General features: G+C 43.4%; 1 protein-coding gene across 5 annotated transcripts in view; it reads left to right on the top strand.

Moving 5' to 3' along the window:
• LOC140199215 (phosphorylase b kinase regulatory subunit alpha, liver isoform-like) overlaps positions 1–15,139 on the top strand; it is a 213,253-nt gene that overhangs the window by 156,801 nt on the left and 41,313 nt on the right. For all 5 annotated transcript variants that reach the window (XM_072260901.1, XM_072260902.1, XM_072260903.1 and 2 more), the window contains exons 27-29: positions 3,899–4,000; positions 5,245–5,363; positions 14,877–15,050. In XM_072260901.1, coding sequence (XP_072117002.1) covers positions 3,899–4,000; positions 5,245–5,363; positions 14,877–15,050 — 395 coding nt within the window. The remainder of the gene's footprint in view (positions 1–3,898; positions 4,001–5,244; positions 5,364–14,876; positions 15,051–15,139) is intronic.

Genomic DNA, 15,139 nt, shown 5'->3' with positions numbered 1-15,139 from the left:
AGGAACAGAACCAGAATCTCTACATCTTCTTTGTGGACCTGACGAAGGAATTTGATACTGTCTGTCGCAAAGGCTTTTGGCACATCCTTACCAAGTTAGGCTGCCCCCCAAGGCTAGTCAGCATTGTCAGGTCATTCCGCGACAGCCTGATGGTCAGGGTCATCAAAAAAGACTGCATCTCTGACCTCTTCCTAGTAATTAACGGTGTCCAGCAGGGCCGTGTCCTTGCATCTACTCTGTTCAGCCTGCTGTTTGCACAATACTGTTCTCTGCTCGCTCACAGACTGATGTGGGAATAACAATTCGCTACAGGACTGATGGACACTTCTTTGATCTGCGACACCTCAAGACCAAGACCAAAGTGCTGGAAGCAATAGTACAAGACTTCTTTGCAGATGACTGCGCTCTTGCAGTGCGCAGTGAAAGGGACCTGCAGGAGCCCGCTGACTGCCTCGCTGTGGCTGCAACAACATTCGGCCTAACCATCAGCCTGCAGAAGACGGAAGTCCTACTTCAGCCCGCACCCCATACCAACCTTGTGGAACCACGAATTGAGAGTGAAGGCACACAGCTCAACAACGTTGACACCTCACCTCCTGCTGCAGTCTAGATCGAGAGATCTCATACAGACTTGCAAATGCTGGGGCATCCTTTGGCAGGCTAGGGACATGAGTGTGGCATCAGGGTGAAGATCCAAGATGGCAGTCTACGGAACAATGGTCCTGACATCTCTACCATATGGCTGTGAAACATGGACCCCATACTGCAAGCACATCAACATCCTTGACCAGTTCCACCTGTGAAGGGCCGAGAGCCCTGGAACAGAGACACAGATCACGAAGGCTCAACTTCGATGGGTTGGACAGGTGGTCGGATGGAAGACAACCACTTTCCAAAGATGGTATTCTTTTCCGAGCAGGCACCTGGCACCAGAAAGCAGGAAGGCCCCACAAAGCGTGATCAAGACTGTGTGGAAGCATACTTCAAGGCATGCAGTATCCCGTGACTGTTTGAGAGGCCTTGGCCAAAGATCGTAATGGCAGTCTACAAAGGCACCAGCACATTTGAAGAGCAGTGGCTGAAGGACCTCGATCAAAAGCTCCAAGACTACAAGGAGAAACGACCCGACCCTTCAATGGCCGTAACGTGCCCGACCTGTGTGTGCATCTACACTTCCCAGCTCGGGTTTCGCTCTCATCAGAGACGTCACTGACGTCATCGATGTTTCTGACAGACTTCCAAGAGGAACATTGTTATGTTGTGTTCTCATGTTGTGTTTCCATGTGTGTAGTGTGTGATCATGCACATTAGCATGCACAAATAATTTCATTGTGTTTCGGGAAACTAGGTAGAAAGGGAGAGCTTGAGTTATTAGGAGAGTCTGAATAGGCTGGGAGTGTTTTCCCTAGAGAATAGGAGGCTGAAAGGTGGCCTTACCCCATGAGGGACATACAGAAGATAACTTGGATGGTCACAGTCTTTATTCAAGGCAGGGAATTCTAAAACTAGAGGCCAAAGGTTAACAGCAGGAATTCTGCAGATGCTGGAAATTCAAGCAACACACATCAAAGTTGCTGGTGAACGCAGCAGGCCAGGCAGCATCTCTAGGAAGAGGTACAGTCGACGTTTCAGGCCGAGACCCTTCGTCAGGACTAACTGAAAGAACAGCTAGTAAGAGATTTGAAAGTGGGAGGGGGAGGGGGAGATCCAAAATGATAGGAGAAGACAGGAGGGGGAGGGATGGAGCCAAGAGCTGGGCAGGTGATTGGCAAAGGGGATATGAGAGGATCATGGGACAGGAGGCCTAGGGAAAAAGACGGGGGGGTGGAACCAGAGGATGGGCAAGGGGGTATAGTCAGAGGGACAGAGGGAGAAAAAGGAGAGTGAGAGAAAGAATGTGTGTATAAAAATAAATAACGGATGGGGTACGAGGGGGAGGTGGGGCATTAGCGGAAGTTAGAGAAGTCAATGTTCATGCCATTAGGTTGGAGGCTACCCAGACGGAATATAAGGTGTTGTTCCTCCAACCTGAGTGTGGCTTCATCTTTCAGTTAGTTTTTTCCTTCAGTTAGTCCTGACGAAGGGTCTCGGCCTGAAACGTCGACTGTACCTTTTCCTAGAGATGCTGCCTGGCCTGCTGCGTTCACCAGCAACTTTGATGTGTGTGGCTAAAGGTTAAAGTGGAGAGGGGAAAGATTTAAAGGAGACCTGAGGAACAACTTCTTCTACAAAGATGAGGGTGGGTATATACTATGAGCTTCCAGAGGAAATGGTAGAAATGGATACAATTACAATGTTCAGAAACATTTGGGCAAGTACATGGGTGGGAAAGATGAAAAAGAAAATGGGTCAAAATTCAGGGAAATCAGATTTGCTCAAGTCGGCAATTCAGATGGCAAGGACAAGTTGGGCCTTATTCTTGGCAACATCTTGTAAGTATTTTGCACTCTGTCTAGCAGTCCCTTCAATCTCATTCCCCCACTCATATCCCAGTAACTATTCCCTATCCCAGGCTCATTCATCCTTCCACCACTCAGTTACAAAAGGAGTGATTTCCCTCCTAGCTAGCACGTCTTTGGGACATGTGAGGAAAGTGGAACACCACAAGCGATGTAGACAGTTCATCGGAATACAGTATCCCTGTCTCCCTGTTTGAATAGTTCAAGCTTAAAATGACATCATGAATACTGTCCATTTTTAGGATGTTTATTCAGTATTTAACCACAAATGTTTAGTTGATTTAGTTGATTTTGAACGTCTAAGTGACGTTCTCGAGAATTTAAATCAATATCAGCACTTGATGTTGAACACTGAGTGAGTGTTGTTATATAACACAGGATGTTAATGTCCTTTAAATATAATGTGAAATGGTGGAAGGAGGGGAGGGACAGGAACATCTGATCTTAGAACTGTTTATTCTTCGAAAGTTGCTGCCTGACCTGCTGAGTGTTTCCTGTATTTTCTGTTTTTTATTTTATATATTCTGTAGAGTTTAAATGGGTAACTAGACATAGACAAAGGACACAGAGCAATACAGAAAGGATCAGTTCCTTTGGCCCACGACAGTTTACCGCACTACTTTAATAAAGCGTAGTTAAACCAAACCTTCTGCCTGGACGTGGTCTATATTTTTCTATTCTCTGCATATTCATGTACTGTCCCTGACCGCTCAGTCCAGGCACCAGTCCCTATGCCCAACCCATCTCTTTTTCAACTGCTCCCCTTTCACCTTTTTCCCAGGATCAAAATGATTAATAGATATCACCTAATATTAGTCATTTTAGCCCTGGTATAAAGATTCTGACTGACGACACTATCAGTGCCACTCATAACTTTATAAACTTCTATCAGGTCTCCCCTCAGCCTCCAGTGCTCCAGAGTAAATAACCCGAGTTAGTTCAACCTCTCTTGTAGTTCGTGCAGCATTGTTATGCGCGGTCTCCATAGCCTCCACATCCTTGCTGTGACAGGGCAACCACAATTGAATGAATTAAGTCGTATTCCTCCTGGGAACCGGAGCACCCAGAGGAGGTCCATGGGGCCACAATGAGAACATACAAACTCCTTACAGACAGTGACATGTATTGAACCCAGGTTGCTGGTACTGTAAAGCATTGTGCTAACCACTGCCTTACTGTATTGATGCAGGAAAAGCAGGTGTTCATCACTGTGGATAGGTAATAGGTGCACAAGGGCAGATGAGTACAATTCATTATCACTCCAAGAATGTGGAGTGCTTTACAAGTTGGCAAGGTAGGAGAGCAGCAGGATGGGGTTTAGAGCGGGGACGGGTATAACTTGTTTGTGTCTCTCTCTGATGATGTTTCTTAAACATGCAACAGATAAGACATTAAATGTAAATCTAATTCTTCAAATAACATTCTCATTATCCACACAGGGGAAGAAGCTTCTGAGAATTTGATGAATCTGTGCCCTTTTGACATGAAGAAACTCCTGCATCACATTCTAAGTGGAAAAGAGTTTGGTGTGGAAAAAAGTGGTCAGTGTCAACTTTATGAGGTTGTTAGAAATTAAGTGTTTCTTTTTAAATGACTGCAAGTGGGAGCATTTTTAATGTTTGCTATAAAATCAGTTTTCAGTCGTCGGCTGTTTCTTTGTCTCCCATTACTACCTCTCCAGTGTCACTTTCTGGCAGTCTGATAATGCACTTTCTTCTCTCATTTACTCTTTATATAAATATCTGAAAATGCTTTTGGGATTCTCTCTTAATGGCTATCTTACCTTCTTATTTCATCTTTTCTCTTATGGCTTTTTATTGACTTCTGTTCATTTTTAAAAGCTTTCTAATCCTCCATCTTCCCACTGATTTTTGCTGTGCTCGCTCTTTAGATTTTATGCTGTTTTTGACTTCTTTTGTCAGGCACAATTGCCTCACCCTCCCTTAGGAAAACTGCTACTTCTTTGGGATGTATTTATCTTGCTGCTTCTGAATTGCTGTCAGAAGCTCCCGTCATTCCTGTTCTCTCATCATCCATGCCAGTGTCCCTTTCCAATCAACTTTGAACAACAGTTGCCTCATGCCTCTATAGTTTGCTTTACTTGTCTGTAATACAGATTTTAGCTTCTCCCTTTTCAAACTGTAGGATGAATTCTATCATATTATGATCACTGTCTCCTAAGGGTTCCTTTACCTTAAGCTCCCTAATCAAATCTGGTTCATTACACAACACCCAGTGCAGAATTGGGGATTCTACATACTCCAATCCTGTATCACCTGTTTTAAGGATTTGATTTCATTTTTTATCAACAGAACATCCCCACCCTCTCTACCTACCTGCCATTTTTTTAAACAATGTGTATCATTGGATAGTAATCTCCTACCATGATCTTCCTACAGCCATGACTTAGTGATGCCCACAATGTCATATCTGCCAATTTCTAACTGCACTATAAGATCATCTACCTTATTCCATGTACTGTTATTATTAACATTATTGAAATCTTCCATGATTATCATAACAGTCCGAATGCAAGGTGTTCAACTTGAAATATCAGCCTATTCCTCTACCTTCACAGATGCTGTCTGCCCTTCCGAGTTTTTCCAACATTTGTTTCTTCAGACCTTTGGCCAACATTTTGTCCCATCCTAACGTTGTGTTATATAAGCAGCATTGTTCTTATGAAAAGTTTTACTTCATTTTAGGAATGATGTGGTCACTTTTTGCCTTCTATATTTTTCAATATATAGCAGTCTAATTGGATAATATGTTTTGTGTCTTAAAGTCCGACCAGTGGATTCTATTGGCATGAGTCCTGCTATTTCCATCCATGAAGTTGGCCACACAGGAGCAACAAAAACCGAGAGGGCAGGCATCAATAAGCTAAAGAGTGAAATGAAACAGGTACGTGAAAGAAGCGCAGGTGTTTGAAGTAACATCTGAAAGTGCTGGAAACACTCAGCAGGTCAGGCAGCGTCTGTGGAGAGAGGAACAGGGTTAACAGTTCAGTTGGTCCAAAATGGAACTGAGAGAAAATGAGTTAGTTTTCAACAACAAAGAAGGTTGAACTAAAGAAATATCTCCGATAGGGTGAGGCCAGCCAGGTTAAGCAGATGGTTAGAAGGACATTATTTTGCTTTTTATGTATTCTGTGTTGCTAGTGACAGGACTGTGGGACATGCTTAGCAAGTTGGGTTTTAGTAATGGAGAGTGCAAAATTGAGCCGATAATATCACAGATGGATAATTGGCAGAGATAGTCAATTCTGATACAGATAGAAAGAGGGAGCAAGTTACATAAAGTTGAAAAAATCAATATCAAGTTCAGCAGAAATGAGTTGTTGTTCCTCAAGTGTGCGTTGTTAGAATGCAGGAAGTTACAGACCGATAGGATAGAATGGTCAATGGGATGGGAAATTAAAATGACCAGTAACAGGGTTTTCAACAAAAGTTATCCTTAAAGCAGTCACCCAATTTGCGTTTGTTTGTGAGGAGACTGCACTATGAGCTTCGAATGCAGCACACTAGATTGGAAAATGTGCCAGGAAATCGCCAATTCACCTGCAGGGACCACTGGGTCCCTGGATGTTGGAAGTGCAATAGGTGTTGTCTCTGGCAACTGTGTGGGAAATTGCTTTAAGCTGGAGTAGTGAGGTTGGCGAGGATGGACAGGGATTTCCAAGAGGGGGAAAGATGTGTCATCTACCTATGATTTTGACTCATTTTTTCTCTGTGTCGGTAAACTCTGACCTGCTAGGGATGTCCCTCATCCTGCTGTTAGCAATAGATAACTAGGAACTATTAGATTAGATTAGAACTATAATCTGATTCTGGCTGCCACAGTAACTCATTTACCTGTACCTCGTCAAGGATATTTCCTTTGTTCTACGTATCCCTCCCCCACCTTCTCTGTAATGGAAAGCTAACTTTCCCAGCCTCCACAGATGATGCCTGACCTGATGAGTTCTTCTAGCATTCTCTTTTTCTTTTTGGAATCTGAACATAAAAAATCTCTCTGACACTGATGGATCATTGCTCCAGGTTTTTCACAAAACCTCTTCTCTTTCCCTCAACCTCCCTCATTCATCTGTGTTATTTTTCACAGTCTGGACTCAGTATGGATAGTGGATGTCTTTTCAAACACTGAAATGCATTCAAAACTCTGTCTCAATCTCATCAGAACCCAGAAACTGGGTTATCAGGGGAAGTTCTGCAGTCTGCACAGACATTGAATTGCCCTGTAAATGCATTGTTTTATCAACAATGAACCAGATCTGATTAAAATCTAAAATATCCACATGACAGGTAGTACCTCTACTGCTGAGTTCCATTGATAACTTCACTGAACTGCTCCCACAATCTCTGGACTCTTCATCTCATGTTCTCTATTTATTGCTTATTGATTTATTATTAATATGATTATTTTTTCTTTTGAATTTGCACAGTTTATGAACTTTTGCACATTGGTTGTTTGTCCATTCTGTTGGGTGTGGTCTTTCTTTGATTCTTGGATTTATGCTCTATGCCTGCAAGAAAATGATTCAGGGTTGTATATGGTGACATTTGCATACTTTGATAATAAGTTTACTTTGAATGTTGAAATACATGTTTACAGTTTAAAGAATTATCCACAGAACTGTATAGTTCCTCCCCTTGACATGGGGTTTCTATGTATTGCTACCAAGATCTCTAAACTGTGGAAAATTATTCTCCACCATTCTTTTATTTTTGATCTACTATATAAAATCCACTTTAGGATTTAGCAGTTTCCTGTGTTTGCTTCACTGTTGCAATTCTGCCTGATTTTATTGTGATGATGTTAACTTTCTAAACCACAACATGGCAACATTGGAATTTAGTGATTGGAATTTTGTAATCTGGTGCTTGAGTAAAAATATGGTGAGTAATTCTGCTGTTACTAAGGCTATGTCCACACTATGTCGGATAATTTTGAAAATGAAGCTTTTTCTCTTCGTTTTGACCCTCCGTCCCCACTAAAGCGGCGTTTTCATCCCCCGAAAACGGAGATTTTCAGGAGCGGTCTCCAGAGTGAATAAATCTGAAAACACTTAATATCTGTTGTAGTGTGTACGGGGTAAACAGAGAGATTTAAAAACGTTGTCATAACAACACCACAACAACAATGCTTTTTCTGCTTCTGCTTGGTACTGCACAAGCACTGCCGTACGGCTGTTATAACGCGCAGTCGGTGTGAGCAGCGTGAGAGTTAAATTGTAAAGTGAGCTTTTTTGACTATTTAAAAACGCTGTCATGACGTGCTGGAACAGATAGCCGCAGTGCGGCATTTCGTTGTTTTCTTGAACGCAACTCCCCACATAACCTAACAATTTCAGAACAGACGGCAACGAGACTGAAACCAGAAGAGTTAGAAATGTACTCACCAAATACTTTGACCCATAGCTTACTGAATAAATAAGTATACTCACTTTGCCCTGTTTTCTGTCCTTGCTTATATGAAGGTGGTTCACCTATTTATGCAAGTAATTCTCTGACAATAGATGTGTAACAGCCTAATGTAACATTGTATGGAAATACAAGATAACACTGATGCAGACGTTTTATACATTTAACAAGGTGCTTTATTACTGCAACAGAGTTGGTCAGTTTTTCAATGTTCGTCGTCAGCTGGGTCATACTGTCCGTGAACTCCCTGTCGGTTGCCTCCATACGCTCCAGTATTTGTTTTTTTTAGCTTTAAGTCCTCCTGCACGAGAGCCAAGGGCAATTTCTTTTAAGTTTTTCTACTCTGTAACTGGACAAACGCGCACTAAGTATACCGTTTCCTCTTCGCTTGTTTTCTGTGTGTCCTGCGCATGCCCAGTAGAGGAGATTTGCCCAAATATCCATGTTAGTGTGGACAGAGATATCTTGAATAACGCTTAGTGTGTACGCCTGTCGTTTTTACTCGAAACCGACATTTTCAAAATTATCCGGCGTAGTGTGGACATAGCCTAAGTTCCAAAGGCTGTCTCCAATGTTTGGGCCATTTTAGAGACCTATAGACTATCCCTGTGTAAAACGGATCGGATCTACTTTTACAGATATCCAATAAGCTGATTTTGTCTGAAAGTCAGAAAATGCACAAAAATCATTTGATAGGATAACCATGCCTCCACAGTATTAGAAAGTATTGCATTAGAACTACATAAGACTGATAAAAAGAACAAGTACACCATGAAGCTATGGTTCAGGATGGAGATGCCAGCCCTGATTTAATGTGTTTCTGGAGATTGTACCACTTTGTCCAGTCATGGAGCCTCATGTCTCTGCTCTCAGTATGTTTACAAAGAATAAACTAAAGGTTTCAAACAAAATTGATGGGGATAAAGGAAGATCCTTTTGATGTCCCTTTCACTTCCTTTCCTCACCAAACTTGTACGGTGTCCTGAACTTAAGCTAAATGGACACAAACAACCCTGACCATCCGCTCATCCAGTTTTGTTCATTTTGTGTAAATTCAGAATTGTTTCCACCTGATACTTTGGGATGTTAGATGTTATAGGGCCTCTGCCCCTTCCCCCTACAGTCCTGATGAAAGGTTCTGGCCCAAAACGTCGACTCATCGTTTCCATGGATGCTGCCCGACCTGCTGAGTTCCTCCAGCATGCTGTGAGATGTTTACAAAATCTGCATTCTCCTCCTGGCCATTCAACACCCCCCCCCCCAACCTTAAAAGCTGGTATTTGACCAATCTACCCTGGGGAAATGATTTTGACAGTTTACCCTGTATGTAAACACTGAACTTAGAACAGTACAGCACAGTACAAGTTTGTGGCCAATGATGTTGTGCTGACACTTCCCTGCTCCAAGGTAAATTTAATCTTTCCCTCCCAGATAACCCTCCATTGCCTATATTTCATTTGTTTATCCATTGCCTATCCTAGAGCCTCCTCAATGTACCTAATGTATCTCCCTCTACCTACCACTCTCTGTGACTTGCCTCTGACATTCCCCCTTTACTTTCCTCCCAACACTTTAAAATTATGCCTCCTTGAATCAGCCATTTCCACCTTAGGTAAAAATCTCTACCTGTCCACATGATCTCTGCCTGTTATCATCTTCTATACCTCTATGAAGTCACATCTCGTCCCTCTTCTCTCGCAGAAGAAAAGCCCGAGCTCACTCAATCTATCCTCATAATGCAAGCTCTCTAATCCAGGCAGCATCCTGGTAAATCTCCTCTGCACCATCTCTAAAGCTTCCACATCCTTCTGTCACGTACCTCATGAGGGGTTAAAGAACCAGCAGAAGTGGAAAACAATTTGGAGTTCGGTATTGCTATTAACTGATATTATTTATTAGTAACTATGCAATACAGTAAAATAAATGCAGAATAAACCAAACAGGTTAGCAATGATTATATATATAAGTAAGTGTGGAATATATATGAAAACCCAAACTTCCTCAAGTCTAGGGGTAAATTAGATTAGATTATGAGGACACGCAGTCCTCTTTTATTGTCATTTAATAATGTATGCATTAAGAAATGATACAATGTTTCTCCAGAATGACATCACAGAAACACATGACAAACCCACTGAAAAACTGACAAAAACCATATAATTATAACATACAGTTACAACAGTGCAAAGCAATACCATAATTTGATAAAGAACAGACCATGGGCACGGTAAAAAGTCTCGAAGTCTCTCGAAAGTCCCATCATCTCACGCAGACGGTGAACCTCCAGTGCTGCAAACTTGCCAATGCAGCATCCTGGAAGCATCCGACCACAGTCCAACTCTGACTCCGTCCGAAAACTCCGAGCCTCCAACCAGCTCTCCGACACTGAGCACCATCTCTGCCAAGCGCTTCAACCCCGGCCCCGGCAACAGGCAGTAGGCAAAGCGGAGTATCTGGGGCCTTCCCCTCCAGAGATTCTCGATTGCACGGTAGCAGCGGCAGTGAAGAGGGCATTTCAGAAATTCCTCCAGGTGTTCCTCCGTGCTTCTCACGGCAGTCTCCATCAAATTAGGATTGTGCATGACCCCTAGTTAAACACATACGGTATCATTCGGAACGGCTGCGCGCACTGTGTCGCGCCGCCATCTTCTCCTCCCTCATGTCTTACGATGATGCGTAAAGTTCAGTTCAGTTCGTGGTGTTGAGTTGAGTAGTGATATAGAGAGAGAGGGAGAGATTTGAGTCTTCAGTTGAGCTGATGCCATCGATCTTCTCGTTGTCCTCCGAAATCCTTTAAAAGTCACCGACTGGGACTTCATCAAAGCGGACCATTTTACTGTGGTGGAGCTATCAACCCAGGCAAGGACAACTCGCCACCGGTCACTTCCTTTTCTCACTGCAAGAGCCACTGATCGATCCGCCTGATCGACCCTCCAAAAACCCACTTTTTCTGTGGGCACAACAAAGCTCATTCAGTGTCAAAAAACATGTGCCTGATGTCCATCATCTGACCTCCTATTTATCTTACCGTACTGAGTACCAACTGTCATTTAAATAACTCCTCCTTCCTTTGTCTGTGTAAGAAATGTACAAGCAGGCAGTGTCCTTGGGAAGTATAAACACACTCCAGAGAAACTATAACATGGATTGTTCATCAAATAATGCCACCCTCGGTCACGATAGCAACTTACGAGCTGCTCAGTGCTCTCTCTCTCTCTCCAACTCAGCAGAAATCCAAAAGTTAGTCTTCATCTCTCTCTCTCTCTCTCTCTTTCTTTCTTTCTCTCTCTCTTTTCAAAACAAGATGTCAGTGTTAAATAACTCTCTCTCTCTCTCTTTTCAAAAGCACAATTTATAGGGGTAATCGAGCACAGTTCATAGGGGTAATTTAGGACCCTGTCTAGAACTGAACACAATACTCCGAGCGATCTGACCAGGATTTTAGAGATCCACAACAGCTCTGGAACTCAGCCTCTGACTAATGACACCACACGCATTCTTAGCCACCTTGCACTGCCACTTTGAGTAATCTGTGGACATGGACTCCAAAACCCCCTGTTTCTCCATGCTGTTAAGAATCTTGCCATTAACTTTTGTATTCTGCCTTCAAGTTCAACTTTGCAAAGAGAATCACTTCACACTTCTCTGGACTGAACTCCATCTGTCATGTCTCAGCCCAGCGCTGCATCCTATCAATATCCTGTTATGATCTACAACATCCTTCTACACTATCCACAGCACCACCAAGCTTTGTGTCATCTGCAGAATTACTAAACCATCCTTCAACTTCCTTATCCGAATCATTTATAAACTACAAACAGCACGGGTCCTACAACTGATCCCTGTGGAACACCACTGGTCACCGGCCTCCAGACAGAATACTACCATCCCCTGCCTTCTGTGGGCAAGCTAGTTCTGAATCCATGCTGCCACGTTTGGCTGGATCCCATACCTCCAGACTTTCTGAATCCCTACCAGTGGTGATCTGTGACAAATCTATATACACTACATCCGCTGCTCTGCCTTCAGCAATGTGCTTTGTCAGTTCCTCAAAGAGTTCATTCAGGCTTGTGAGGCACAACCCACCCCTCACAAGGCCATGTTGACGATCTGAATATGTTTCTCCAAATGTTCATCAATCCTGTCCCTAAGAATTGGCTCCAAGAGTTTGCCAGCCACTAATATAAGACTCACCGATCATTAATTCCCAGGGGTATCTCTTTTACCTTCCATGATCAAAGGAATAATATTTGCCATCCTCCAATCTTTTGGCACTCTTCCTATGGCCAGTGAGGATACAAAGATCATCACTAAAGGTGAAACCATCTGTTTGCTTGCTTCCTGTAGTAACCTGGAGTATGTGCTGTCATCTATCCTAATGTTTTTCAAAAGTTCTAGCATATCCTTTATCGGAACGTTGACATATTCCAGCATATCAGCCAGCCCATGGCAGGCAGTGACTAGTGGGGTACCGCAAGGCTCAGTGCTGGGACCCCAGTTGTTTACAATATATATTAATGACTTGGATGAGGGAATTAAATGCAGCATCTCCAAGTTTGCGGATGACACGAAGCTGAGCAGCAGTGTTAGCTGTGAGGAGGATGCTAAGAGGATACAGGGTGACTTGGATAGGTTGGGTGAGTGGGCAAATTCATGGCAGGTGCAATTTAATGTGGATAAATGTGACGTTATCCACTTTGGTGACAAAAACAGGAAAACAGATTATTATCTGAAAGGTGGTCGATTAGGAAAAGGGGAGGTGCAACGAGACCTGGGTGTCATTATACACCAGTCATTGAAAGTGGGCATGCAGGTACAGCAGGCAGTGAAAAAGGTGAATGGTATGCTGGCATTTATAGCAAGAGGATTCGCGTACAGGAGCAGGGAGGTACTACTGCAGTTGTACAAGGCCTTGGTGAGACCACACCTGGAGTATTGTGTGCAGTTTTGGTCCCCAAATCTGAGGAAAGACATCCTTGCCATAGAGGGAGTACAAAGAAGGTTCACCAGATTGATTCCTGGGATGGCAGGACTTTCATATGATGAAAGACTGGATGAACTAGGCTTATACTCGTTGGAATTTAGAAGATTGAGGGGGGATCTGATTGAAACGTATAAAATTCTAAAGGGATTGGACAGGCTAGATGCAGGAAGATTATTCCTGATGTTGGGGAAGTCCAGAACGAGGGGTCACAGATTGAGGATAAAGGGGAAGCCTTTTAGGACGGAGATGAGGAAAAACTTCTTCACACAGAGAGTGGTGAATCTGTGGAATTCTCTGCCACAGGAACCTGTTGAGGCCAGTTCATTAGCTATATTTAAGAGGGAGTTAGATATGGCCCTTGTGGCTAAAGGGATCAGGGGGTATGGAGGGAAGGCTGGTACAGGGTTCTGAGTCGGATGATCAGCCATGATCATACTGAATGGCGGTGCAGGCTCGAAGGGCCGAATGGCCTACTCCTGCACCTATTTTCTATGTTTCTATGTTTTCTATGTTGACCTCACGTTCCTCAAGGTCCCTCTCACTGATGAATACTGAAGCAAAGTATTCATAAATGATCTCCTCCGACTGCAGGCATATGTTTCCTCTGTTATCCCTTCTCAGGTCATCCTTCTATTCTTCACGTATATGCAGAATGCTTTGCGCTAATCATGTCCCTAAGAAAATCTTAATCCTTCTTATTTCCCCTTCTAGCTCTCCTATATCCATTCTTAATCTCTTTTTTTGGCTTTCTTGTAACTCTCAAGAGCCTTTCCTGACCCTTGCTTTCCAAACATTAAGTATTCTTCTACCCCTGGATGAGTTATTTCACACCTCTTGTTAACCGCGGTTCCTTCACCGTGCCACCTTTTCCCTGCCTTAATGGGACAAACGTATCCAGAACCTAATGCATACGTTCCAAATTTATGTTCCCAAATTCCTGCCTAAGGGCGTCATAGTTTACACTCCCATAATTAAATTCTTTCCCATACTGTCTACTTAGTAAAGGCTATGGTAAAGGTCAGGGAGTTGTGGTCACTTTCTCCAATATGCTCACCCACTGAGAGATCTGCCCCCTGACCAGGTTCATTGTCTGGTACCAGATCCAGTATGGCACCTCCTCTATATATTGTGTCAAAAGTCCTTCCTGGGCACACCTAACACACACTACTCCATCTAAATCCAAAATTTGAGGTGCAAAGGGACTTGGGAATACTTGTGCAGGATTTTCAAAAAGGCAGGTTGAGTAGGTGGAGAGGAAGGCAAATGTGATGTTAGCATTTATTTCAAGAGGACTAGAATATAAAAGCAAAGATGTAATGTTGAGACTTTATAAAGCACTGGAGAGACCTCACTTGGAGTATTGTGAGCAGTTTTGGGCTCCTTATCTTCAAAAGGACGTGCTGAAACTGGAGACAAGGAGGTTCATGAAAATGATTCCAACATTGAAAGATTTGTCATATGAAGAGCATTTGGTGGCCCTGGGCCTGAACTCGGTGGAATTCAGAAGAATAAGGGGTGACCTAATAGAAACCTGTTGGATGTGGAGAAGATGTTTCCTATGGTGGGAGAATCTAGGACCAGCGGACACAGCCTCAGAATAGAGGGGTGTCCTTTTAGAACTGAGATGAGGAGGAATTTCTTTAGCCAGAGTGTGGTGAATCTGTGGAATTCTTTGCCATAAGGGGCTGTGGCGGCCAAGTGTTTGTTATATTTAAGGCAGAGGTTGGTAGGTTCTTGATTGGTCAGGGAGAAGGCAGGAGATTGGGGCTGAGAGGGAAAATGTATCTGCCATGAAATGGCAGGGCAGGCACGATGGGCCAAATAGCCTAATTCTACTCCTGTATCTTATGGTTTTATATGCATTTTTAACCACCCTATCTAGTGGGCTGTGCAGAGTCTCATCTCTCAGGCAGGGACCCTGCCTTGAATCAGATGCAGGCTGGCTGTTACTGCAGTCTAGGCTGCACACGTGTTGAGAATGAAGCCACTAACCTGCTTTCCTTGTTTCAGCAATGCAGCAGCCCATCGTCTCCCACAGGCACAACATCCCCCACCAACTCCTTCAGTGCCCACTTGACCTGGGATGACCGTCAGGGTCAGTGGTTGCGTCGGCGCCGCCTTGATGGAGCAATTAACCGAGTTCCCATGGGTTTCTACGAAAAGGTCTGGAAACTTCTCCAGAAGGTGAGTTTGTGTCATGACACAAATCTGCCTTTCATATCCACAGGATGTCCAAATTGAATATTAATTTCCAGCCTTAACGGAGATGTCCA

The sequence above is a fragment of the Mobula birostris genome, chromosome 6 (genome assembly GCF_030028105.1).
Source record: "Mobula birostris isolate sMobBir1 chromosome 6, sMobBir1.hap1, whole genome shotgun sequence".
NCBI classification, from domain to species: domain Eukaryota; kingdom Metazoa; phylum Chordata; class Chondrichthyes; order Myliobatiformes; family Myliobatidae; genus Mobula; species Mobula birostris.
The sequence above is the reverse complement of the archived record's forward strand: the minus strand, read 5'-3'. Positions and strand labels throughout refer to the sequence as shown.